Source organism: Ascaphus truei, chromosome 3 (genome assembly GCF_040206685.1).
Source record: "Ascaphus truei isolate aAscTru1 chromosome 3, aAscTru1.hap1, whole genome shotgun sequence".
Taxonomy (NCBI): Eukaryota; Metazoa; Chordata; class Amphibia; order Anura; family Ascaphidae; genus Ascaphus; species Ascaphus truei.
This window is the reverse complement of record NC_134485.1, coordinates 109,183,428-109,208,416: the sequence shown is the minus strand read 5'-3', so window position 1 is coordinate 109,208,416 and position 24,989 is coordinate 109,183,428. Positions and strand designations below refer to the sequence as shown.

General features: G+C 44.5%; 1 protein-coding gene across 2 annotated transcripts in view; it reads right to left on the bottom strand.

Annotated features, from left to right (window-relative positions):
• Positions 1-3,469: 3,469 nt before the first annotated feature.
• SCARF1 (scavenger receptor class F member 1) overlaps positions 3,470-24,989 on the bottom strand; it is a 74,031-nt gene continuing 52,511 nt past the window's right edge. Inside the window, exons 1-10 of one of the 2 annotated variants that reach the window (XM_075589322.1) lie at positions 24,637-24,922; positions 23,317-23,418; positions 19,956-20,481; positions 13,983-14,201; positions 12,707-12,835; positions 12,386-12,489; positions 9,178-9,289; positions 6,377-6,501; positions 6,145-6,282; positions 3,470-4,761 (exon numbers count right to left, since the gene is read on the bottom strand). In XM_075589322.1, the coding sequence (XP_075445437.1) occupies positions 3,641-4,761; positions 6,145-6,282; positions 6,377-6,501; positions 9,178-9,289; positions 12,386-12,489; positions 12,707-12,835; positions 13,983-14,201; positions 19,956-20,365 (2,358 nt within the window). In that variant the 5' untranslated portion in view covers positions 20,366-20,481; positions 23,317-23,418; positions 24,637-24,922 and the 3' untranslated portion in view covers positions 3,470-3,640. Of the gene's footprint in view, positions 4,762-6,144; positions 6,283-6,376; positions 6,502-9,177; positions 9,290-12,385; positions 12,490-12,706; positions 12,836-13,982; positions 14,202-19,955; positions 20,482-23,316; positions 23,419-24,636; positions 24,923-24,989 lie in introns of those variants that run through there. The other variant, XM_075589321.1, reaches the window with a different exon arrangement.

Here is a 24,989-nt window from a genome sequence, read left to right as displayed (position 1 = left end):
CGTTAAAAAAGCCATTATAGCGCGATACTGCACTGTTATCACTGATTTGTGAATAGCAGAGCAGGCAGTATCACGCTATAAGGGAATTTATCGTCCATTAAACCACTTATCACCACATTGTAATTAGGCCCCACAGAGTGAGGTAAAAAACCATGTAGCTCATTTACTGTTCTGCTTATATCTTTTTTTTTTGTTTTTTCTTAACAACACTTTGTCCTGTTTTTTCTCTGGGAGCATCTTTCTTATTTGAGCAAATATGTACATTTTGGCAGCAGAGCAGAGTCAGGATGTGGAAGGAGGAAATCGAGCAAAACAGAACAGAAACAAGTGTAAATGTGAGAGAATTTATTCCGCCCCCGTATGACCCAAAAGTTAAGTCACATCCCATTACTTTGGGGACAAGTCAATTATATGTGTTGTTTTGCTTTGAAAGCGGGGTAGAAAAAAAGGGAAATGTATCAAGGCTAAATTGACACAAATTGCAGGCAACCCTGGCACCAAATAAGTTAAGCAAGTGGGGTAAATGTGTTTGAGCGTCAATGTTTATGGTATATGTCAGTGGTTCCCAAACTTTTTCGGTTCAAAGCTCCCAAAGGCGATCAGGATTTTTCCACAGCGCCCAAAGTGAAAACAAAGTTGTATATACATACCTAACAGTTGCAGTGCGAAGTTGGTGGCTTGGCACCGGCAGCACCGCGCTCACCTCATTCGGTCACTGCAGTGGTGCGGAGCGCCTCATAAAACAAATGAACCGCCCCCCAGGAGACAGCGCCGGGAACTCCTCTTGCTGTCGCTGCCCGCAGCCGGTGAGAGGGCGAGAGGTGGCTCCAAAACCTTACATGGAACGCGCAAACGGCTCGGTACAATTGCAGCCCTTCGCCATTTTGGTTTCCCGCGGAGCACGCGCTGCATTGTGGGGAGAGATAATCACGACGCCCCTCTAGGCTAGTCACGGTGCATCAGGGCGCCACGGCACACAGATTGGGAACCGCTGGTATATGTGATCTATAAGAATACAATGGCAGGGGGACTTTCTAAAATAAGTTCATTGTCTAGAAGTGGAAATGCCGGTTTGTCAGTAAAAAGAAAAAAAACGCCATAATTAACGTTTCTCCATGCCGCCCTTTTGTAATTAGCCTTTGGTATCTGAGAATGACCTGCACTGCAGCTGTTACTTTCCTCAGATGAAAGACCACACAATGTCCTTCTCCATGTCAGTGGCACTTCCAGTGGGAAAAGACAGATCGGCTTTCACCTGCCGACCATTGGAAGCCTGAATAGAGGACACTGGTAGAGTATCAACATGTGGCAAAGCCTTCCTGCATTATTCAGCTGTGGGAAACAAGTCAGCCTGACCTGAGAGCAGCGGTGGCCAACTCCAGTCCTCAAGGGGCCACCAACAGGTCAGGTTTTAAGGATATCCCTGCTTCAGCACAGGTGGAGGCAGCCATTCTGACTGAGCCACTAATTGAGCCACCTGTGCTGAAGCAGGGCTATCCTTAAAATCTGACCCGTTGGTGGCCCTTGGGGACTGGAGTTGTCCACCCATTCCCTAGAAAAACAGCTGCTAAATCTGCTGCTCTTCATGTTAATCTTTTTGCTTCTCTTTTGTACCGAAGGGTTAAAATCTCAGCAGCAGACAGCCCATCACTACATTCAGGTGGAGCAGGGAGAAAAGACACCTGGTACTTTGTTACAGGAGCTCTCAATGGGAAAGGGGCGTTTACCGAAAACAAAGAGCCGTTCTTTGAAATAAAGGCCTGGTGGTAACTCTATAGAGTTGGGCTGTGTCTCCTGAAACTAATTTCCTGGTAAAATCAACAAATGAACTAGTACAGCTTGACTTACTTATTACTGACCCCCTTGTAAAAGTGCACATTAACTGATGTACCTGGTGTTTTAAGTAACAAAACGGATGGGACATTATTGCATGACCTGTAAAATTGCATGTATTTGTTGCAAAACACGGGTAGAAAAACAAAAGAAGAGCACTTTTGCAATCGGATTTCATAAAACTCCCAGTAGACCTTATTATACATGGAAAAACAAATGCACCAAGCATAATTGTATGTAGGGCCGCAGACAGGGGGGGAGAGTTGGGGCAACGGTGGCTGCGGGGAGCCTGGCCGGCCCACACTGGAAGTTGGGCCCAGCCTCTGTGTCCAGCGGCCGGGCCTCTGGTTGCTTCTGCCGGACCCCAGCCCTCGTATCTCCTCAGCTGCTGCCTCGTCCTGCTTCGGGCCTCTCTCTCTCTTCAATTGGTGCTGGAAGTTGAGCCTGACTTCCGGGTGCACCCAGCTTCTGGAGAGGGAGAGAGGCCTGGTGTGGGACGAGGCAGCAGCTGAGGAAAGCCGGGAGCTGGGGCCCCATGCAGCAACCACAGCCTGGGCCCCTTGCTGCTGTCGGGTCCCGGCTCTTCTCAGCTTCTGCCTCATTTTCCCATGCCGGGCCTCTCTCCAACCTGGGTGCACCCGGAAGTCAGGATCAGCTTCCGGTGCTCACCAGTTGGTGAGAGACAGAGGACAGGCATGGGACGAAGCAGCAGCAGCAGCTGAGGAGAGCCGGGGTCTGGCAACGGTAACAAGAGTTAAGTGGTAAGTGTAATTATGAGGGGGTGGTGGTAAGTCTGTGTGGGGGGGTAGTAAGTGTATTTGGGGTGGGCAGTAAGTGTATTTTGGGGGTGGTAATGGTATTTGGGGGGGTGGTAAGTATATTTGTGGGGGGTGATAAGTGTATTAGTGGGGGGTTGATGGAGTGGTAAGTGTATTTGGGGGGGTGGAGGTGAGTGGTAAGTGTATTTGTAGGCGGTGGAAAGTGTCTTTGTGGAGGGGGTGGTAAGTGTATTTGTGGTGGGAGGGGGTGGTAAGTGTATTTGTGGTGGTAGGGGGTGGAAAGTGTATTTGTGGGGGAGGGTATGGTAAGTGTATTTGTGAGGGGTGGCGGGGGGTGGTAAGTGTATTATTGGGGGTGGTGGTAAGTGTATTTGTGGGGGGTGGGGATGTTGGTAGGTGCATTTGGAATTTATTTTCTTTATTAATATGGTACTGATTTTTTTACTGATTTGGCAGGGGTATTTGAGTAAGTAACTCCCTATATGACTCTCCCCTAGCAAGAGTCCCACTCCTAATTGTTTTGATAACTGCCTAAGCTATCATTAATAGCCGGATACCACACTCTTCTAGATTAAAAAAAACAACTTTACTGGTTAGGTTAGGGTAAGTACTGAGGGACAACAATTGTACAGTGAGGACATCATTCTATGGTGCCTTCTAATCAGCTTTACTACATTCATCTTCATGCTGTAGGTGGCACTGTTGCAATAATGGCTGCATTACTGTATGTACGCCCCTCTGACTGCCCAGTCCAGTGTTTCTTGTTTCTGACAGCATTACATGTACCTCCTGCTATGTCCATAACATGCTTCCAATAATTCATATTGTACAAATATGTCCCATCATGACTAAATCAATTATGTCAACACAATTTTAATCATTTTTTCTATACAAAAAAAACAACCTATGTACAGCATCTGTCAAACTGACGGCTCTGAATTCATCATATTGAAATAAAACATTTGCCCGAATTAGTTAAGGTCTCAGCTCTAAAATATAATTTCTCCTTGTGAACCACAAGCAAACATTTAAGTATCAGAACAGTCCCCATTCATTTGTGCATCTTCATACATACAAGATGCGTCCAACTCATTCACAAAGCAGTTTGTGATGGATACATTTTCATACTTTGGTTCTGAGTCTTCTCTGCACTCTGCGCTCGGGTAGATATGTTCTGCATTGTTTGTTTGTTCCCACAACTTTCCTGGTCCAGGTAAGTTGGAATATGTGTTCTCCAACTTATCACAGCTTCCCAACCACTCTGTCCCTTCCTCTGCCTTAGATACTATTTTCTTAAGGATGGAAGATGTTGGGATAAGTGGTTTCTTTGCTGGGTTGTCCTCAAATGTAGCATTGGAAGAGACAACCAAGGACTCAGGGTGTTTGCTTGTAATTTTTAAACCTTCCTCGTGAGATATCTTTGATTGGGAGGTTTTGGAGGTAGGAAGCTGAAGCAAACTTTTCCTAGCTGGCTTTGGAATGCCTTCCCCATTGTTCCTTGGGTTTGACTCATGCTTGTTGTCTTGTTTTCCTCTCTGAAAGCTGCCCAAACGCTTCAACACTGCCTGGACCGCTCCATCTACATTCCCTTCTGACTTTATACGAGGTTTGTAAGGCTTCCTAGGGGGTCCAATGCTCACATAAACAGTTGAGATGTTGTGGTTCTTCCTTTTAACTTCATAAATGTTTTCTCTTAGTCCAACTTCCAACATATCCGCTTTTAATGCAATCTTCTGAGCATTAGACATAGTTCTTCTACGCCCACCAGGTGTAGTCCTTTGGAGTTTAGGGTGCTCTTCAGGCTCCTGAGTGGGACTTACTGTTTCATAGAACTCATTGGTTTGCTCACACCCTTGTAACGCTTCTCCCGCTATGGGCTGCGACTGTAAAGACGGCAGTTTTGGAAGACTCAAAGCAATTTTAGGTTTTCGCGCAAGATTGGGTGTTTCAGTGGTAGAGAGTCTTCTAGTTTCAAATTTGGTCCCTTCAGCAAATGATACGGATGGTCTCTTGGCTTTGGCAATGCTAGACGTCCTGGGGATGGAAAAGGGTTGGCAGACGTCTTCTGAGTTGAATGTCAATGCCTCTTGGAATACATTGCATTTCGAACTGATCTCCTGAAATCCATCCATATCAGCTACAGACATACCTGAAATACAACAGAAATGTACAATATTAATTAAAATGTCAAACTCCCGTAACACTGTGTGGTTACATGTCAAGAAGATGCTTTTACACTTGGATGTTGGTGCACAGGCACCGACGGCACTGCCATTAAAGCCGGCACAGAGCTATGTGAAATTCATAAGCATAATTTTTTTTATATGTAGCCCTTTGTGGTTTGGGCTATAGGTCTGCCCTCCTCCTGGCAGGAATCCCTGCGTAAGGGCAGGTTTTCCAGGAGCAATCATGGGTTTTCCCCACATCAGGCAGTGCAGTGAGTCAGTGAAGGCAGGTCATCAGGCTCTGTGTCCAATCAGAAGACACAGGGGCGGTGCCTGCTGGAGCTACTTAGTGTACTGTCACTTCCTATTATTTAGTGAGTCTGTCCCCAGAGTGAGAGGGACAAGGGTACCCAGACCAAGCTGCCAGGACTGGCAGGCTTGAGTCCTCCCTACGGGGAGTGAGAGGGTGCACCCCATACCTCCTATCCTGCATAGAGGATAGGGGAAGAGCAAGACCCACTCTTGGTGCCCTCGGCCGGGAGTGAGGTCAGGGACATCCTGGGGGGAGACAGTGTGCTGTGTAATCTGGCTGCTGAATTGAAGAGACCAATAAAGAGACTGCACTTTTACTTATACTCCTGCCTGACAGTGAAGTGTATAGGGAGGAGGGGAAGGAATATTCTCTTGTAGATACTTCACCCCATACAGCTGGGGGCTGCAGGAGATGGAGGCGCTGCACCAGTAAGTGAGACGGAGGCACAACCCCAGAAGCCTGTCCTGTCATCCCCCATGTCATCACGGGAGTCTCAGGGCCCCCTGTTACCAGCAGGTATGCACCACACTAAGACACGTAGCCTGAGCACTAGATTCCCAAGGGGGAATAAGGGTTACATATACAAAAATGTAATCGCCATTTGATGATGGTTCGGCCTGCGAAATAATGTCGCATTCAATAGTAAAGCACATGTGGAATGGTTATACCTGTAGGCAGCTGCAAATTTCCAGATCCTTCGTCCCTAGGCACTTACTTGGTGCAGCCTCCTCCGAGCTGCCGCCCTCTGTCTTCTTTTGAAATCGCAGCGTCAAATGACGATACGGATGTCACCAATGCGACGTCATTTCACCGTGTGATGTTGCAGCATCATTTGCCGCTGCAGAAAGAAGGCGGAGGCCTCAGGGAGGTGGCAGCAGTTAAGGAACTTCCCATAAGACCCGAGAGCACGGCCTCTGTATTTCCGCCCCCAAATGTTGTCGCCCCTAGGCCCGGACCTAATGGAAAATCCGCCACTGCCTCTAGGTTAGGTAACTCATAACTACACATTTCCATGTGTTAAATAACAACTGTAGAATAAAGCCCCTGTTCTTACCTTCCATGGGAGGAACACAGTAGACTGGGTCACCTTCATCTGAATCAAATGAGGAAAAGGAGTTCTCAGACAACCAGCCAGTGGAAGGTGACTCAATGAAACTGTGATTGAAGGGAAGCTCTGTGTCATGGTGAGAGACTGGAAGATAAGATCATCAATCAATAGATCATTATATTTCTACTAGTATACAGTCTTTGACATGTGTACTTCATTAAGGAAGATTTGCTCTTACCAGTAACCCAGGAAAGCTTAGAACTCCCCACTGAGCAACATGGCAACACAGAGCTTACGTTTGCCAGCGCTCCCTGAAAATTGTACTTCATTCTGGCTAGTGACCCTCCTTCTCCATTAGGTACCCTGCAATCAAGGACATAAGTATATACTGCATAAAAAAAAAACATTTCACCTTAAATGGTGCAATCTCCAATATTTTCCAAAAACATGTAGGGGGTGATTTAATTAGTCTCCCAACTGCATAACTGGGATGAATAAAATGTACCAAACGAAAGGGCTCCTTAGCCACAAAACTGGGGCACGGCCAGTGCAAAGAACAGTGCCGTACTGATAAAAGAAAAGGAACTTTTCTGTAAGTACGGATATAGAATAAAGTATCTGTCGTCTAAATTTAGCATAGGTTGAACTTGATGGACGTATGTCTTTTTTCAACCTCATCTACTAGGTAATTGTAACCCCAATTACTGTAAATCAATGGTATTTTTCCTACAAAAATAGTATTCCTGCAACAGTTATGCAGCCGCCTTAACTGCCTTGAATGGGGGGTATTCTTTGGTAAAGCTGATGCACAATACTTGCCGTCGTTTTGTAGGCAGGAGACTTTAAGACCATAACTCCACACATTAATAATATAATGTTTCACAAAAGCTATGGACAATAGTGACTGTATTTTAGAGAACAGAACTAAAAGAACAAAGTTGCTGCCATTTCCCCAATAGGTAATGATGGGTTTCATTCAGTCATTGTGAATCGCAAGCAGAAATGTTAACAAATAAAAATAGGATAGTTTACATGTTTTAGAATACAGTATATACATACAATAAGGATGGGCACTTTCACTGGTGTTTTGGTTCTAAACATTTTTTGGTCTGTGAGTTTGGCAAAACTCAGTTGCTTTTGGATTTTTCGGTACCGCACATTTTTGTCCAAAATGTGTGTGTTTTTCTAAAAGTTCAACCATTTTGCAAAAGAAGCAACACACACAAAAAAATTAAGCAAATCAACCCAAAAATTTAAACCACAGCACAAAAGTCCAAAGATGGGATTACATTTTTTTTTGGGGGGGGGGTCTCAAAGCACTCTAGGCTGCCATATCCCATATAGCGACAGATTTCACTCTTTGTTTTAGGTATTTGTTGTTTGCACATTCGCACTAACGGTAGCTATTAGCTTTAATATCGCTTTTGCATCACGGTTCACCAAACCACAAGTGTAGGTAGAGCTGTGTGGTTTTAATCAAAAACAATTGACTGGAAAATTGATTCCAAAGTGCAACATAAACTTCATAAACTTTAACTGCGTTAAATACGCAAAGTGCCCATCCTTAATATACAATATTTTATATTACCGTATCCTTTAAAAAAATTATTTTGGAAGAGGTTGTACTTAAAGGATAGTCCCACAAAACAGGTACAGTATTAAAAAAAATAAGGGAACAGCTTATCAGGGCAATTAGCTTGCTTAAAAAGATTCGATCGCCCTTAAAGTAACAATTTTGCTTTGAGAATATGCTTCCCTTTTTCACCGATATCCATAAACTCAAGCCTATCCGCTACTTGTGTTTATCTATTTGTTTCATGGTGGCAGAGCAGGGAAGGAGTACGCATACAAGTCTTGATGAAACTGTCACAGTGCTTATAAGGCTGGGGCCATAGAGGGGTGAGGAGTTCCGAGCTGCGCTGACGCTGAGGCTCGCCTGTTGAAATCTGCACGATTTCATGCCCATGCAGGCGAGCCAGCGGGCGCGATCGGAGGCGGGCGGAGACTGAGGGAGGCGGGGCAGTGACGTCGCTGGGCCAATCGCCCGCGACGCACCGACGTCGACGTCACGGCGCCGTGACATTGACGCAGCTCCGCGCTGATTGGATGTTTTCAGCCGACAGCGCGCTGAAAAAAAGCTTGGCTGTCGGCTGAAAATTCCAAAGCCTCAGCACGCCTGCGGACGCTCGCGTGAGCCCCCTCTCAAGGCATCCTCATTGAGGATGCAGGGGCTCAGCGCTGAGCGTCCGCACGGCTCAGCGCGGCCTGTCCTTCTATGGACTCGGCCTAAGGCTGGGAGGAGCAGATGTATAGCAAGCAAGATGTCTTTGAGGAAGGTTCAATTATGGGACCGAAACGTTGACTGATCTATTCAATAAATACTTTGTTTACAGTCCACAAGAGTGCTGGTTCTCCGTATGCTATTTGACTGATGATGGTTTCATAACTGCTATAATTAAACAATTCACCTCTAATTTCCAGGACTGGCAAATAGTCTTACCATGAAATGAAGATTATAATTTGTAAAAAAAAAATACTCCAAAAGTTTTTGTTAACCATGGAACAGTTAAAAGTTTGTAGATACTTGTACTTGTCTCATTTCTTTAAGGTGTCATGCAGCTGCTATTAAAGCAGCATTCAACCCTATCACACTTTTGCAAAAGGGGTTCCCCGGGCATCCCTAAAGGATCCCCTGCAATTTTCAGGTCATTTTATAATTGTACCAAATGCGGAAGAATTGACAATGCATCTGACCTCAGATGCGCTATTAGAGAGGGTTGAGATTACTTACAATGCATCTGACCTCAGATGCGCTATTAGAGAAGGTTGGGGTTCCTTACAATGCATCTGACCTCAGACGCGCTATTAAAGAGGGTTGGGGTTCCTTACAATGCATCTGATCTCAGACGCGCTATTAGAGAGGGTTGGGGTTCCTCAGAATTTCACAATATAATTATAGAGTTCCTAAACCAATTCATTTTTTTTAAACACTGCTCTAGCATGTAGACAACATAATAGACATTGATTGTTTACAAATACCTGTCTTTAGGCTCAGATTGGTTGTTTCCACAGCAACAGCAATAACATATAACAAGAAGAAGAAGGACGGGCACAAGGACCCCAGCAATTATGCCTCCTTTCTGACTAGATGCTACGGGAAGAATTAACATACAGATAGTTAACCATCACCAGGCAACTCCTACATTATGTTACTGAATAAGAGTAGCAGAGAGGTTCAAATACTTGGGGCTCTATGTATCCCGAGGTATGTGCGCGCCGACGCAGCTGCGTCAAAAAATACAAATTAAGTTCTGTCTGAAAAGCGTATTTCTACTTATTTTGAATTTGGTGTATTTTGCACTAAAAAAAACAGACTTACGCCACCTTTAAGTTGACGGAGAAAAAGCAATGCAGAAAACCGCGAAGAAAAATAGCGCAAGACGCACATTTCTTAATACATAGACCTGCGCCAACATACACATGTAACTCCCCCCTAACTCCTCCCACCCGCCACATCAACCCCCATCTCATCACTGACACACGAAAAAGGGATTCATTCATAGACACCGCCTGGCGCAGGTATATTTCCGCTTGAGTTATGACCAATTAATGACTTTGCGCCAACATTTTGTCTGTGATACATAGAGCCCGTTGGGTTTATATATCGAGGCACAAGTGGACCAATTCTGGGGCAAAGTAACTTCACCATATGTGTGAAGGGAATACATCCTATGGATTTCAATGGCATTGTGTCGTGTGTTACAGATGGTGCAGATTTTTGCCCCAGAATTGCACCACCTTTGCCTTGATACATAGACTCCCCCCTCCCCCATATATTAATTTATTCAATGAACATACAAAATGCTCAAATGGAAACCAGTTCTGCAAAGAGAGCACAAACAGGCATTGAAGTGGCATCTTGGTGATACGGGTAACGTGCTCCGTTCTAAATCCATCATCTTAAAGATATTCTTGCGGGTCTTGCACTGTATCCTTTGATATACTTTTTTTTAAATTTCATTACATGTAGCGTGTACATCACATTTATAGTACAAGTTTTCTTTTAAATTACAATAAAATATACAGTCTAGGAGAGACTTTCCATTTACCTGGATGGGCTTCGGGTACTAGTCAAGTCTGCTTGGTTGACCTTTTGCACAAGAAGCAGGTCAAGTGTAAAATTGTCACAGTTAGAGACCGGAGATAAAGTCACCAGCTAAACAAACCTGGGAGCTGTGTGCAAAACTCTGTGTTTGGGGAACTTTCCTTTCGGTTAATCACAATGTGTAATACGAGAATGGATGGGGGATATTTAAAAAGAACTAGATCAGCACACTGTACAGGAGAAAATAAAACACAGCGATCACTGACGTGATCTTACTGCCACTGATGTCATCAATAAGATCATATACTAATGATATCGGTCCAATGTGTATTGTATTCTATATATTGATAAAATAATCTATAAGGTGTTGGAGAAGAGGACATCAAATGTGCTGCTGTATTCACCACAAGGGATGGCATAGTCATGTAGAAATTCTAAAGCAAACCAGTTTTAAGTTCACAGTCCTTAATTTAACTCTGAGTATCTGTGGACAGATACACATACACATATAGATATATATATATATATATATATATATATATATATATATATATATATATATATTACTGTACATTACTGTATAAATAGCAGTTTTCTTTTGTTCTAGAAAAAAATCAAAACTGTCCACAGCACTCAGAGTTACAATATAAATAAGGAATTCCATTTAATGAGCAGATCATACAGAAAATACACAGCAGCGTTTCAGGTTCTCCATCTCCATGGTCCTTTCTCAAATTGAAGTTAGCTTGAGAAAGGGCCACGGGGATCTGAAACGTGGCCATGTATTTTTTGTATGATGTGCTAATTACATGCGAGTCCTTTATTTATAGTATAGTATATAGAGTATATATCTGAGTGCTTTGAACGTCTTTGCCCGTTTCTAGCTTGACTTTCTTTAGGGGGTTGTGTTGGCTTTGCCGAAGTCCTACGTGCACCTTTTTCCATTTTATTGAATTCGCACATTCTATGTGATTTAGTTTTTTTATTACAGGAAGCTGATCCAACTGTAGAATTGTTTGTAGCTTTCTTTGTTCTGATACAATCGGTCAGTCGTGTTCTTCCCGTCTTATTCTATCAAGAAAATGATTCTTTGAAGATGACTGAAGCCAATAACAGATGTCACATGAGGGCAGGAATCTCGATGAGCCATGGTATATTTACTAAACGTTGCTACGGTATGTCACAAAACACCTTCTACAGCTAGGAGCCACCTTGTGGCTCATTCAAATGAAAGAGCTGTAAGTTGCCTTCCGGCGCTGCAAAATGTCTTGTGACATAGCACCGCTTAGAAATATGGGCCCATATGTCACAAGCAACATCATTGTTTTTCATCGCTGGTAATCACTGTTAATATCCTCCAACAAATATTAATTTATAGTCTACAATAAATAATACAGTTTTAATAACTAAGCATGGTAGAGAAAGCAGGTACCCACAGTTAGTATTCCCTCCAATTCCGATTCATTTCATAATTACTAAATGATACAGCTACTCCACAAAAATAGTTCGGAACGTATTGAAAAATCTACTTTAAGATGAGTTAAGAAAAGTTCAGATTCTTAAATCAAGATGCACAAACCATAGAATGAGTATTTACCATACATACCAAACAGTTGACTCTGCTATTACTAATGCTCTGTTACTAATCATATTGAATTAATACTTAAAGAGGCAATCCAAGCTGGCCATTTTTATTTTAACGTAGGATTGAAGCTGAACCCCATTAATTTCAGCTCCGAGGACCCCCTGCTTCCAGAGATACAGACATCCGTAGGAAGTGCCAGTAGCCGCTCCGCTCAGCTAGCAGGTTTCACGTAATGGCGGAGTTTCTAAGCTTCCGTGCTCCTGCAGGCCAATAGGAAGCCATGACATCAAGTCTGGCTTCCTATAGGCCCAAATGACGTGGGAGCTTTAAACTTTGCCGAAATATCTGCACCCCCTTTGAAGTTGAGTTTATCTGGAAGCAGGTGGTCCCCAGAGTGGAAATTAATGGTGCTCAGCTCCGGAGACCCCCTGCTTTAAACGCAGGTTAAAAATAACCAGTAAAAATAAAGCATGAATGCTCCTTTAATTACTATAAATGAATCTTCGAGCAGAACGAGCACAATCTCAGAGAGAGAGACAGAAGTTTGAGGTACTTACTCCACTGGCATGTGCCAGATAGGGGGCTGCAAGGACCCCCATTACACTCACAGGTGCTTGAACAGTTAGGACCAAACAAGTCATGAGGACACGTCTCATTGCAACTGTAAGAACAGAAGGAACAAGTCATTACCATTAAGTTAACAACCATCCAAAAGTCATTGATCCATAATAGGCCACATTTACTAAGCAGTGCTATGCTAGAAGACACCTTCCCTTGAATGGTCGAGGTGTGCCCTTTTGTCTTAAACTATAGCACCAATTTTGTAAATATAGCCCATAACCTTTTCTGATCCCCAGAAGTCATCAGCAGCGTTTTACCTGTATTGCCAATAGCCTGTTTCACAGATGCACTCTCCGGTTACAGGGTCACAGCGCCCGTGGATACAGTCTGGGCACATAAACTGGCATCGTTCCCCGTAACTCCCAGCTGGGCAGGTAGATTCACACCTATAAATGAACAGGGATGTGTGGGTCGTCATCAGCACTTCCATTCATTCTGACAGAGAATTAGTTCACACCTTCAACAAATGGTTTTTTAACCCCGTTGCTGCCAGTGAGGCCTGCTACGCATGTCAAACCCCAGTTTTATGCCGTTTACGTGCATCCTGGTTTGGGTTCGAGCAGAGAAGGTACATTCCTTGCTTTATTCATTTCTAAGGGGATATTTTTTTAGCTCCATCATCAAAATAAGGTGCATTTGTCATTCATTCTTTACAAGCAGAAACCAGATGTATTCACAGTAGGAATAACAGCTTAATATAATCAGGGATCTTGAGAGCCAAACTATGTGTATTTTAAAACAGAAATGTGTACCATTTTATATATATTAAAAAAAAACACAAACCCACAGAAAGCAGCAATTAGTTGATTTGATACTCAAAAATTAAACCCCTTCTAGTTTTGCGAGCGAAAAATGCTGCAATATTAGTAACCTACAAATAAAATAACAATACAGTTGAAACACAATCACTTTTTTTCAAAACAGGTTCAAATTAAACACATGTATGGGTACTGTTTGTTTAAATTGACGAGTTCAAGGAGAAACCCGCTGTTTTTCATGGATTCCCATACTATTCCCTGTAGGAGTTTAAAAAAAATCAGCAGCAAAAAAAAACCCCATTTAAACAATATGTTAAAGGAACATAGTGGAACTCCGTGAAAAGTGATAAGAGTTTGGAAATTCAGAGCCATGGATCTAGGACACATGATCCTTTCCTCTTTATGTTTCACATCATTCTCAAGGATTGTACAATGCAGTGTTTTTCAACCAGGATTCGTAGGAACGTTTGGGTTCCCCGGGCATCCCTAAAGGGTTCCCTGCAATTTTCTGGTCAATTGAAAATTGTATCAAATACAGAAGAATGTACAATGCATTTGATCACAGAGTTGCTATTAGAGATGGTTGGGGGTCCCTCAGAATTTCATTTAGGGTTCCTTAACAAAAAGAAAGACTTGTATAATGCAATAACCATTCCAACCTTTCGTTTTGATTCACAAAGATCCATAATAGTATCTTTGTTCTTGTTTTTTTTTTTTTGCTGCAGTTATATTCTTAACATTTGTGCAATTCAACATAACAAAATAATATCCATACCTAGGTCCCATCTTCCCAGGATCACAGTTTCCACAGGTCCCCGTCTCTCCGTTACACACCTCCTCCCCACGGCACCTCGGGCACCTCTGTTCACAGTTCTCCCCGTAGAACCCAGGCAGACAAGGCTGGTCACAGCGTGTGCCATTCCAGCCAAGATCGCACGTTGGGCAAAAGCCATCCACTGGGGAGCAAGCCTGGTTCTCTTTACATCGCCCGCACCTGGCAAATCAAAGGCAAACGTGGATTATACACTACCGCTGTATGCACAATCCATAAGCAAAGGATATATTGTAGCTCTCATTTCTTAAACATCAACTTGTCAGGGGTATAATACATAGTGACCGGTGTTCCAGGTCCCGGGGTTAGTCTTGCTGCTACTGTATCTCAAAGTGAAAAATCCAGAGGAAAAAAAGCAGGGAACTGGGGCACTTTGAATTTGTTATCAACGTTTTATTTGAGTCAGTAGAAAGCATCCGATGTTTCGGCTGTTAACCAGTCTTCCACAAGGACATGTACAATCCATACGGACAATCAGACCAGCAGAGAAAGCAGAAGCTATTCTCCTTGTCAAGTAGAAGCACTCCTCTGTAGTAAAGATGATTACGCTCTGACAAATGTAAAAAGTCCAAGTGTTGCCATTTATTATAATATACAGAGCACTTGTATGGCTTTCTAACCACAGATCATTATGTTTCATATATTCTTACAGGCTTCGCACACTTTGCATGTGTACTGTAAGCAGGCATAAGCTTATAGGGGCCCATGTTAAAATGGACATGAAGCAAAAGGTGACACTGTGTACTCATTTGCATGTCATTACCCAGAATCCCTGGCTGCATTAGAGCATGGTATGCTAAGACGTGATGGGGGAAAGCAGGGTTGCAGACCTGTCTGAGACATGTGAATGTGCTCACAAGCGAAATTTTTATTTGCTGTACACTGTAATCAGGGCCGTCGACAGATTTTATGGGGCCCAGGACTAGAGTTATGTCAGCCCCCCCCCCCCAATTTCACATCTCACGAGCCCCCTCTAATTCCCACCCTCTTCCCATGTATTTCTCTCTCCTCCATCTCACTCCCTCTTCCTCACTCACCCCCTATCACTCTCCCACTTCACATGTATTTCTCTCCCCTGCATCTCACTCTTACTCCCTCTTTTCCTCACTCACTCCCTCCCTTCTACCTCTCTCCTTTCATTCGCACCCACCTTCCGTCAATTACCCTACTCTCACTCAATCCCCCCACAAAATACATACAAAAACCCCACACCCTACATACATATAACCCCACTGCCCCAATACATTTTTAAAAGACCCCCACTCCCCCAATACATTTTTGAAACACTCCCCAAATACATTTTAAAAACACCCCCACTCCCCAAATACATTTAAAAAGACCCCCACTTCCCCAATACATATTAAAAAGACCTACTCCCCCAATACATTTAAAAAAGACCCCCACTCCCCCAATACATTTAAAAAAGACCCCCACTACATTTAAAAAAGACCCCCACTCCCCCTATACATTTAAAAAAGACCCCCCACTCCCCCAATACATTAAAAAAAGACCCCCACTCCCCCAATACATTTAAAAACGACCCCCACTCCCCCAATACATTTAAAAAGACCCCCACACCCCCTACACATTTAAAAAAGACCCCTCACTCCCCCAATACATTACAAAAAGACCCCCACTCCCCCAATACATTAAAAAAAAGACCCCCACTCCCCCAATACATTTAAAAAAAAAACACTCCCCCAATACATTCAAAAGAGACCCCCACTCCCCCAATATATATATATATATATATATATATATACAAACACAGGGGGTGCCCAGTGCTACGTCCAAATGACAAAACATACATGGTAATAATTACAAGAAATAATGCTTCAGTGTAAATAATAATGCTAATGCTAATGCTGCAGGTAATGAATCTATTATGGTTCTTCCCCCTCACACAGAGATATAGGGAACAAATGCAGTGTAGTGTAGGACTTTCACTTATTATGGTTTACCTTGACGATTTGGTGTGCAAGCTTATGATGTTTTGGCCAAAATTTCTAACTAAAAAACCATATTTTATTATTATTAGCATTAGCATTATTATTTACACTGAAGCATCATTTCTTGTAATTATTACCATGTATGTTTTGTCATTTGGACGTAGCACTGGGCACCCCCTGTGTTTGTTTGTATTCATGTGCCACAAAAGCCCAGTTGCACTCTATGTGGCATTACATATAGTCAAGATTAGGTGGGTGTGGGCGTTTGAGCTTGCTGGGTGTGTGTGTGTTAATATATATAATATATATATATATATATATATATATATATATACACAGTATAAAAACAGACTTACCTTATGGATGGTCTGCGGGGGGCCCGGCCGACTCTGCAAGTTGGGCCCAACCTCTGGCCAGGCCCGGCTGCCGGTCGTCTCGCGGCCGGGCCCCGGCTCTCCCTCACTGCAGGCTTCTATCCCTCTGTCCCACGCTGAACTGGCGCGCGCCGGGCCTCCCTCCATGCCGTCGCACGCCGGAAGCTGGGCCAAGCCTACTTCCGGCGTGCTGACATCAGAGAGTCCCGTTGGCGTGGGACATAGTGATAGAGGCCTGCATCTCAGGGAGAGCCAGGGTCCGGCCGGGAGAGGACCGGCAGCCGGGCCTGGCCAGAGGTCGGGTCCAACTGGTGCCGCCGGGCCCCCTGGACTCCTGTCCCTTTTGTCTCCCCTGTTGGCGGTCGTGACTGTAAAAGTTGCAAATTTTGGGCCATTCCCACATACCTTGTTACTTTTATGTATCCAAAATGTACGTGACCCACCAGTCTCGATATTCAGAGGGCAACAATAGTATCCCTTTTGAACAGCACCAGTGGTAAAAGGGGATTTACAGTTATTTAGATGACATTGGACAATATTGATTCTATACAAGTAAAATGTTGGGGAGTCTTTCTAAAGGTCATACATTTTGCTTTCAAAAGAAATTGAAACAGTAGCTGTGTACTGTATATATAATAGAGAAATGATAACTCTTGGTTTGTAAATTATATACAGAATTTGTAAACCTTCATAACCCGTATGCCATAAGTCCCTGATCAATGTATAGCGCCGCTTGGTGATTTGGGGTAATAGGTGTCGTTCACTTTTGTAATAAATTTTGACTTATTTTAATAATGTAACAATGCGGGGAAAAAGAATTGGGATTCCTCCGGTAAAATGGCAGCACTGAAGAGAAGGATCCCAATGTGCGGTGACGGGGAAAGCCATTGTATTTTATTCTCTATTTCTACACTTTATTAGATTTCCCCTTTTATGGATTTTTTGTATTATTTATATACTGTATATTATTACTTTTACCTATACATACCTTGCACTTTATACTATTACTGTTTACCATAAACATAATACGCTTTACTATTATTTAGTAAATTAAGCACCATCTTGTATACATTTGCACCATAGCAGCTGTAAGCTATTTTGCTTACTCTATTTCGCCGTGTTAAATAGAGAGCAAATTTATAATGGAAGAGGGGGGGCAGTGGGGATCTCCCATTACAATTCATTACCACCAACCAGATGGTCGCATTGGGCACTGAGGTGAGTTGAAGGGGGTTGTCCCGAAGTGGGAGGCAGAGAAAACTTCCTATTACAGCCGGTCATCACAGGAAGCCCCAAGGGAGTGTTCGAGGGGGGTTATACCAAAGTGGGGGGGGGAGGGAGGGGGGCAGAGAGAGCATGCCATTACAGGCCATCGTCACAAGGGACCCTGAGGAAGTGATTGAGGGGGGTTATACCACAGTAGAGGGCAGCTAGAGCTTCCCATTACAGCCCATCATACTGGATCTGAACAGTATTTACACACCTGGGGGATAGTGATAAGCCATCACAGGCCCTGACTGCTGAGGGAGTGGCAGAGAGCTAGTGAGAGAGGCTGAAAAAGAGACAGTCAGAGTGAAAAAAGCAGGGAAAGAAAGACTGCCAGCGAGGGAGAGACAGAGAGGCAGTCAGAGAAATAGGAACTGCCACAATGAGAGAGCGGGTCCAAGAGACCGCCAGAGAGCAAGAGGGACAGCCCGAAAGAAAGCAAGGTCGTGAGGGAGAGCTTAAGAAGCAGGCAGAGAAAGACAGAAGGCCTAAGAGATAGCCAGAGCAAAAGGAAGAGTTACTGCTGAAAAGAGAGAGAGAGCAGGCTTATGAGACAGCCAGAGAGAAAAAGAGAGACAGGGAAAAAGAGACAGCTAGGAAGAGAGAGAGAGAGAGATTGCCAGAAGAAGAGAAAATGACAGACACAGCTACAGAGAAAGAGTCTGCAAAAGAGAGAGAGGGGGAGGGCTCAAGAGATCACCCGAGAGCAAGACCGCAGACAGATTTCCCGGGGACCCAGGACTAGAGTTACGACCGCCCCCCCCCCGTGTCGACGGTCATGCGAGCCGCCCCAATTCACACCTCATGAGCCCCCTCCTCTATTTCCCCCCCCCTCTTCCCATGTGTCTCTCCCCTGTCTCACTCTTACTCCCATCTCTTCCTCACTCACTCCCTTCCTCACCACCTCTCTTGTCTCACTCTCCCCCCTCCATCAAATAACCCACTCTCACTCAATTCCCCTCCTCACACTCATTCCCCAGCCCCCCCCCCTCCTCCTGGCCCAACAAACACAAGCCTCCCCACAAAATACTTACCAAAAAAAACCCACCCTTAAATACAAAAAACCTACACCCCCGCCCCCAAATAAATACAAAATACAGACTTCCCTACCTTGGGGATCAGGCCTCTGATGCCCCGGCTGTCCCCCAGCTGCTGAGGGCCTCTTGCCGGGCTTCCCTCTCTCCCATGCTGTGCAGGTCTCTCTCACTGTCCCACGCTGAGCCTCCCTCCCTCCCTCACCGACGTGAGAGAGAGGCCCTGCACGGAACAGTAAGGGAGGACCGCAACTGGGGAGAGCCGGGGTCCGGCAGCCGGACAAAGCAGTTGATTCTACCCTCTGGCTGAGCCCAACGTCTTTGTCCGGCTTCCGGTCCTCTCGTTGCCGCCGGGCCCCGGCTCTCCCAGGCTGCGGGCCTTCCTCACTGACACTATCTCACGCGGAGCCTCTGATGCCGGAGCACGCTGGACCTCTCTCTCATGCCAGTGCGCACCAGAAGCTGTGCTCGGCTTGCTTTCGGCGCATGCAGACGTCAGAGGCTTGGTGTGGGACGGTGTCATTGAGGGAGGCCCACAGCTGGCGAGATCCTGGGCCCGACGGCAATGAGAGTACTGGCACCCGGGCATAGAAGTTGGGCCCGGCCAGAGGTCGGGGCCAACTTCTGACGCCGGCCGGACCCCCCCGCAGCCACCGGGTCCGGGACACTTGGCTCTCTCCCCCTGTCGGCGGCCCTGCCCAAGAGAGAGAGAAGCAGCGAGGAAGAAAGCAAGACCGCCAGAGAGGAAGAGAGCCTAAGGAACAGTCAGAGAAAGAGGCATTCAATATTAAACTCTAATACTGTATTGTTATGTTCTAACTTATGTTAGATTTTGTGTGTTTATCCCATTATTTTTATGAAACCGCATATATTGTACTGCATGTTTCTTGTGACGTTCCTTTTTCTGTAACTACGCACTGTACTATTTTTGTATATTAAATCTACAATGTAATATGTATTGCTAAGGGCTCTAATTGAACTTTATATGCTTTGAAGGGAGTAACTGCATATTTCGGGCACATTTTGCTACATTAGAGTTTTTTGTGTTAATGACATATTTTTCTTAGAAAACAGGGACCAAAGATTCTGCAAGTAGAACTTTATACTATTTTTGATGGTGGTGGAAGCATGTTAACGTTACATTTGTGATGGGTTGGGTGGAGATATTACTCTTTCAAGGGACCTTGCCTGGAGAAAAGTGGGTCAGCTAGATAGCTGTGTGCATTAACCCTTGTCACATATACAAGTCACGTGCTCACAGATGTGCCGTTTGTGACCGTATACATTACTTACCTGAGTTTACATTTAGGGCCGTAGGTTCCAGCGGTGCAAGGATCCGTACAGCTTCTTCCTTGAAATCCCACGTCGCAGTCACACTCCCCTCTCTGAGAGCTGCATTTCCCATGCAAGCAATCACACTGGCGCTCACACAAACCACCCCACCAGCCTTCTTGACACTTGCACTGCCCGTTGATTTGGAGACAGGGGGATCTGTTGCAGTTGCATTTCACGCTGCACCTTTGACCCCACCAGCCGATGTCACATATGCAGTGCCCGGTCGCTGGGTTGCAGCGGGAAGTTTGCAGGTTGCAGTGGCACGGTTTGTTACAATAGGGAGCCCACCATCCGAGATCACATTGGCAGGATCCAGTGAGAGGGTTGCAAGTCCCATGTGGGGAGCAGAGGCATGGAGATTGACACATAGGACCCCAGCGGTTGGTATTGCAAGTGCATTCTCCAGTGACAGGGTCACACTTCCCAAAAGGGTAGCAGGCACAGCTTTGCTTGCAATCTGATCCCCAGTACTGGTTGGGACAACCTAGGGCATAGAAATAAAACCTGTGTCATTTATTTACATATCTGAAAGGCAGCTTTCATCCCCTATACTCAAAAATGCATTCCTGTTTACTTATTTACCACCAAATGCCTGGAAGGTGCAACCAGGCTTTGCTTACACAAGTCATAAATAGCGCCCCTGACGAAGAGGAGAAGCTCCTCAAAACGCGTAGGCCTGTTTCTGCAAAGGTTGCCTATGTGTCTGGACATTACTGAGAGCACACGGAGCATACAGAGATCCTGCACGTCTGACCTGGAGGGGGAGTGAGTGTCTGCTGAAGCCCAACACCCGATTGACGATGCACATGCTGACGTCACGAGCTACGAGTCACGTGACGCGGAAGCGGACGCATGCCGCTGATCGAGTGGAGGACAACAGAGAAAGACAGGGAGCACCCAGCAGGCAAACGAGTGGACTACGATTGTTCCGGTGGTCATTGTAACCCAGCCTATCGTATACTGAAGTGCCTTATAACCACTTACCTATGTAAGTGTTTCTAACCGTATTTTCTTTCATATAAACTGACTACAGTATACTACACCATGGGTTTTTGCGCTTTTTTTCTTTTTGTCTTTTTTCTTACAAGTCATAAATACAGTATAGAAGCTGCTCTAAAATATGTTATTTAAAAGGAAACATAGGTTATTTTAATACGCCATTTATTTTGTCTTGGGGAATGCCTGGACAATTTGTACATGATCTTTGCCAGCTGCAATTGCCCCAGGTATATTGGGACGTTTGAAAGCTTCATAATTCATTTGGGTTTTTTTCTCTCATAAATTGTCTCAACGTTTTCTTTTTCATTGCGATCGCATTTTTGTTTTTCTTGCTAAAACCTCTATGTGTTTTTATTTGGAGAAATACTGTAATGTGACATACATAGGGTATCCATACTATACTGTATGTGACATGGCCTCTTAGAATATGTCACCCCTGTGAATTAACAATACAAAGGAGATTATAGGTGGCACACCACTGCTTTAAAGAAAAAGTTTTTCAAGGAGTTTACATTTGGTGCTCACCTTCCGTTGATCCTGGCGTCCCAAAGCTGGATCCAAAGTAATAGCAAGATAGGAGAAAGGAAGAGGCACACAAATTGTAGTGGAATCAAATGATTTCAAATGTATTAATGCATCAGAGCTAACAATGGTAACGTTTCAGGACAAGCAGTCCCTTCCTCAGACCAAACACCTGTTTGGTCTGAGGAAGGGACTGCTTGTCCTGAAACGTTACCATTGTTAGCTCTGATGCATTAATACATTTGAAATCATTTGATTCCACTACAATTTGTGTGCCTCTTCCTTTCTCCTATCTTACCCCTGTGAATTAAGAGAGAGCTACCTTCTAATCCAGTGGTAGCCAACTCCAGTGCTCAAGGGCTACCAACAGGTCATAATGATCGAGCCACTGCTGGAGCCACGTATCCTGAAGCAGGGATATCCTGAAAACCTGACTTGTTGGTGGCCTTTGAGGACTGCAGTTGGCCATCCCTGTTCTAATCACTGCACAGTTCCCAATCCCAGCGAGCCACAAGGAAAAGCTCCACATGCTTTCAATGACGTGATATTTGGCTATACAGCGGTAGACATGTGCAGCCTAACTTGAATGTTTACTGTTCCAGCCGCCATATTGCTCCTGCAGATTGTGTTGTATTGTTTTTGGGTGCATGGACCAGCATGGGTCCTTCATAAACTGTACATATACAAAGCTATAGCAGCACGCCACAAAACAGTAAACTGCCTGGGTGCAAACCACAACAAATAGTAGTATACCAAGGAAAAAAGCAGGCACACGTCTTGAAAAAGGCTCAGTTGAGAGCCGAAACGTTGATCAGTAGTTTTCGTTAAATATTGCATATTTTGTTTAAGTCCTTGTGTGCTTGCTAGATGATGATTACAGATAGAGATGAAGAAGAAACATGTTTGGTTTGAAGGCTGTACACTTTGTCTTGGTTATGAAGAACTGTAAGGTTTTGTCTAACAGGGCATGACACCTACTGTAGTCTTGGACATACAGGGGTCTTTTTATCATAGTCTTCCAGCTTAAAAAGTGGGACAAAAAATAGCTCCAGATTTATGAAGGAACAAATCCTGTTTCTTCCAGTTGCATTTATTTCTATGGTAAATCTGGTGTCGCCTTTTTGCACAAGGTTTGCCCCAAGCTTTGTAGTGGGAGAGCTTGATAAATAGACTTCAATGCTTGTATAAAAGCCAAGTTGGCGTCTTCCTATGCCTGGGAATCCTCCTGAGAATGGACATTTTAAATGTTTAATACCAACAAGACTGGAGGGCAATGCTATTATGCTTTGGGAAACACCCTGGTCCATGTACTATTTGATATATGATGTTATTTACACCAGTGAAAGAGTCACACAGGCTGCAGCTCAGTGACATAAATTCTAAATCCTTCTGCTTCACCCCCGCAACAGCACAAACTTCTCATCTCCCGCTTTCCTTCTTCACTACCCATTTACATGACAGCAGTGTGGAAGATGACAGGCTTGTGTTGTCCCAGGAAATGCACAAGAAGAATTAGTAATGTAATATGAATCTCAATGTACTACATCCTCTCGCATCACAAATCGACCCGCTAACATGTTACATGCTACATGTTTCGACATTTTGGGGGCATTACATATTTATTATCATTTGGCAATGTTATCGTGTAAGAAGCGCCTGTGTGAACCAATCGCTGCCGGGATTAGCCTTGTTTTGCCTTATTAGATGGAGGGTATTGCATGCAGGACCACACACTGCATGCAAGTGGCCATATTCCACCATGTTAAATGTGCAGTGTGAATGAAGACCTCGTACTCACGTGAGTTGCAGCTGGCTCCAAAGAATCCGGGTTTACAGCGACAGACTCCGGGTCTGATGCAGACCTCATCGGTTTTACAGGCATCGTCGCCCTCACAGATTGCTGGGGACAGAGAAAGGGGTTTATAGCAGTGGTGCTTAACCTGGAGTTTTCGAGTGATGTTCCTGCAGCTCCGTGAACCCGATTCATTAGTGCAATTTTATGCGCCTCGAACAATGGGAAAGGAGTACTCTTAAAATTATACAGCATTCTGTTTTTTATATATATATACTGTGTTCATTTGCATGTCATTACCCAGAATCCCTTGCTGCAGTGGAAGCACTGTATTCTAAGGCTGCGTCCATAGGACTGCAGCCGTGCGGAGGCGCGCAGTGGCTGAGGGAAAGCGAGTGCTTTCCCTGGCCTTGGTCCGCGCGTCGTCCGGGGGGGGGGGGGGGGGGGAGGAAGCTTGTGACGTCATGGAGCTGGTTCGCCCTCATTGGGCGAACCGCTCACGTGACCGGCCCTGCGCTCCCGTGAGCGTGAAAATCTATCTTTTGAAAAAGACCTACGCTTGCGGAAGCGTGCGCTAGCCCCTGCTAAAGCCGCTCTCATTGCGGCTGCAGGGGCTCACTGAGAAGCGTCAGCACGGGTCAGCGCCTAAGCGCTGACCCTGGACGCAGCCTAAGAGATAATGGTGAAAAGCAGGGCTGCAGACCTGTATGAGACATGCAAATGCGCTCACAAGTAATACTTTTATTTGTTTTACATATCAAAAAAATGAAATAGAAGATATAAATCATGCATTCTAACACACAATCCCCATTCATATGACTTCAAAAGCCCACTGATTGATATGGTTGTAACTGTGCATAGAATATACCACGTCACATGCCACATATCTTCCCTCTCTTTGAATCAAACTCATAAATAAGAAACAGACACAACTCCTTGAGTATTGGCATGGCAGCAGCACAATGTTTTTAAATGACCATAACACAATAAATAAATATAGTAGACATAAAGAACAAAGTTCTATAAACATACAGCGCTCCAATGTACAAGGTCACTAGTCAAATACATGACATAATTGGATAACTTGATTGAAGGTAAATCATAATGCAGGTAACCAAAGTCTTAGTGAGTGCTGTAGTATATACAGGTATGCACATATGTAAAGAGAAGTATGTAAATTCTCGTAGGTGATGCAGATGGGGGTATATGAGGCAACTCCCACTGATGTCACCTCCTATTGGGACTGCGTCTCAAAGGCAAAATTAAATCCTGTGTATGATATCCCAGCAGCAACCAAACATAACTCAATGATAGGTGGTTACTCACATATGGCGTCCTGTGGTTTCTCCCTAGGCGTGCGTCACGCTGTATGAACAGATGGATGATCCCAGCAGGGAAGGTGATCCCAACGGGGGAAGAGAGAAGCGGAGCACAGCCGCGCACATAAGGGGTTAATCCAGGACTGCAGCAAGTCTGTTAAAAACTCTTTAATGGATATGCGACATCATGGTACAGACAGGTAAGAATAGTTCCTCTTACGCGTTTCACGCCTTAGAGGGCACTTCGTCAGAGAGTATACAGCATATGTATGAGGTTCCCCTCTTATGGCTTGTTACTCCCAACCGGAAGTGACGTGTCGGGGTATTCTAATGCACTCATTGGCTGGTGCTTAATGAATG